At 37.8% G+C, this 2,098-nt stretch overlaps 1 protein-coding gene across 1 annotated transcript in view; it reads right to left on the bottom strand.

The window, feature by feature from the left end:
• LOC121930602 (uncharacterized protein C4orf36 homolog) overlaps positions 1-1,325 on the bottom strand; it is a 2,551-nt gene extending 1,226 nt beyond the window's left edge. Inside the window, exons 1-2 of the mRNA XM_042467149.1 lie at positions 1,201-1,325; positions 129-279 (exon numbers count right to left, since the gene is read on the bottom strand). Coding sequence (XP_042323083.1) covers positions 129-193 — 65 coding nt within the window. The 5' untranslated portion in view covers positions 194-279; positions 1,201-1,325. The remainder of the gene's footprint in view (positions 1-128; positions 280-1,200) is intronic.
• Positions 1,326-2,098: the final 773 nt, after the last annotated feature.

Below are 2,098 nucleotides of genomic sequence, written 5' to 3'. Positions count from 1 at the left end.
CAGTTGCCCAAACTTGTTGGAGGCCCTATGTTTTTTCTAAAAAAGACTTTTATTTTCGTTTTTCTTTTTTTAGTATATCAGTGTATTGTATATCACATTATTTGTACAATGTGGAAAGAAATACATACAGTTGATAAGGGCTGCCTTTCAAGACAGACGTTAGTTTTTTCTTCCTGTACAAGTCGTATTCCATGTCGGACGAATGGTTTTGCCTGTTTACACACACTCACACACTCTCTTTCTCTCTCCAGAAATATCTGGCTCTCTTCTTGTGGGCACCTATGGCAGGGATACACACAAACATTTAGCTATGCAATTTAGTTCATCCTCATACACATGTTCCAAATGTATTTTAATAGCTGAGATATTAAAGGGATGAAAATTAAATTAAAATAGAAATAACTGTCTCCTTGCATTATCTTTTTAGATATTTAAAGTACTAGATAAACATTTAATTTTTTCCTCCTATGCAGCCTTTAGCAATCTCTCTGAAAAGGCTGAAAATATGAGGAACAGTGGAAAGGACCCGAAAATACAAGCTTGTGGCTTGACAGTCTGAACAAAGGGACAGTAGTAAGTATAATCTGCATACAAGGTTGGAGGTATGTGATCATGGATGCTGGCAGGGTGTAACTGGGCTTCCACCAACCTCAAAATCTGATTCCATACAGATTTGAGTTTGGCAGACTTGAGTACTCTGCCAGTACTTTATTGACTATATTCCAAGGGATATAACTTAGAAAAGTTGCTTTTTGAACTATTATGCAAGAAACCATGTGGATGGGGTGAACTTATTTTCTGCTGTTCCAGAGACTGAAATATTGAATCAGTGGGTGCAAATAACTAGAAAAGAGACTCCACCTATACATTAGGAATAGCTTTTTTGAGCTGTTTGACAATGGAATATGTTGCCTCAGAGTGTGGCGGTCTCACTGTCTTTGGAGGTCTTTAAAACTGAAGTTGGATGGGGATCTTTCAGGAGTGCTATAGTTGCATATTCCTGCATGGCAGGGAGTTAAACTAGATGGCCCTTGCAGTCCAATCAAATGCCTACAGTTCATTTGCAAAGAAAAAAGCTCTTTGTAGACAATATGCTGCACCTTGCTATAAATATTCTAAGGACAAGATTCATCCATTCACTTTGGTATATCTTGTTTGAGAGGCAATAAAGTTTGCTCATAGATCTTGCTTGCTACTTACTTGTGCTTGTTCTCAAGGATTGTATTTGCTGCTTAATTCTTTCATAATCAAAGACTGCTGTCGTAATACACTTGCTAACTCTACATGAAGTCCATTTCTTATGAGGCTTTTAATGATTATGCTTGACCCTTCATGATCACCTTTAGGCCTCTCCTTTTGTCTCTGACATCTCTCATAGACTTACTAGTGATGTAATAAAGAGTACTATACAGCATCATTAATATTTATAACTGGGGGTCTGTTTATGTTCAGTAAGAATTAATGCAGTGTGACACAGTTTTGTGAGATATTTGTAGTTTTGTGAGATATTTAGCCTTCTCTGTCAGAGAGCTCTGGTACCACAACTACAAATCCCAGGTTTCCATAACATCGAGCCATGCCTTAAAGCGGTGTCAAGCGGCATTATTTCTGCAGTGTGGCAGCAGCCTCTAATGGCTACTTATCCCATTTCAAATAGTGGAGAAACCCAGAGAAGGACCTTCAGAGATTCTAATGTAGAGGCAAGTGATGTGGAGGCAGGAGAATTTTTTTCACGTACTCCAGTCTTTAATGCAGCATGCTTTAAAAATAAATACAAACATTTAGAACACTTTTGTATTTATTTATTTTTTACTTTGACTACTCCTTTCACTTATTCTCTGATAGCTCATTCCGTACTCAGTAGATACAGGACATGTTGCCATGAGCAAAACCTGATTGGTCCTTTATTCTAAAATATTCATTTTTCTCTCAGCCTTCATCTGAAGGCTTCAAGATGGTTCCCTTCTCACAAGACCCATGTCTAGTAGATACAAGAGGAAAGCTGGTTGCACTGATCCATAGAGGGAGGGTACAAAATTCATATTTGGCACATTAATAGAATCATAGAATCATAGAATTGGAAGAGACCACAAAGGCC

The sequence above is a fragment of the Sceloporus undulatus genome, chromosome 5 (genome assembly GCF_019175285.1).
Source record: "Sceloporus undulatus isolate JIND9_A2432 ecotype Alabama chromosome 5, SceUnd_v1.1, whole genome shotgun sequence".
Classification (NCBI taxonomy): domain Eukaryota; kingdom Metazoa; phylum Chordata; class Lepidosauria; order Squamata; family Phrynosomatidae; genus Sceloporus; species Sceloporus undulatus.
Note: the sequence above shows the minus strand (reverse complement) of the source record. Positions and strands in the feature narration are given on the sequence as shown.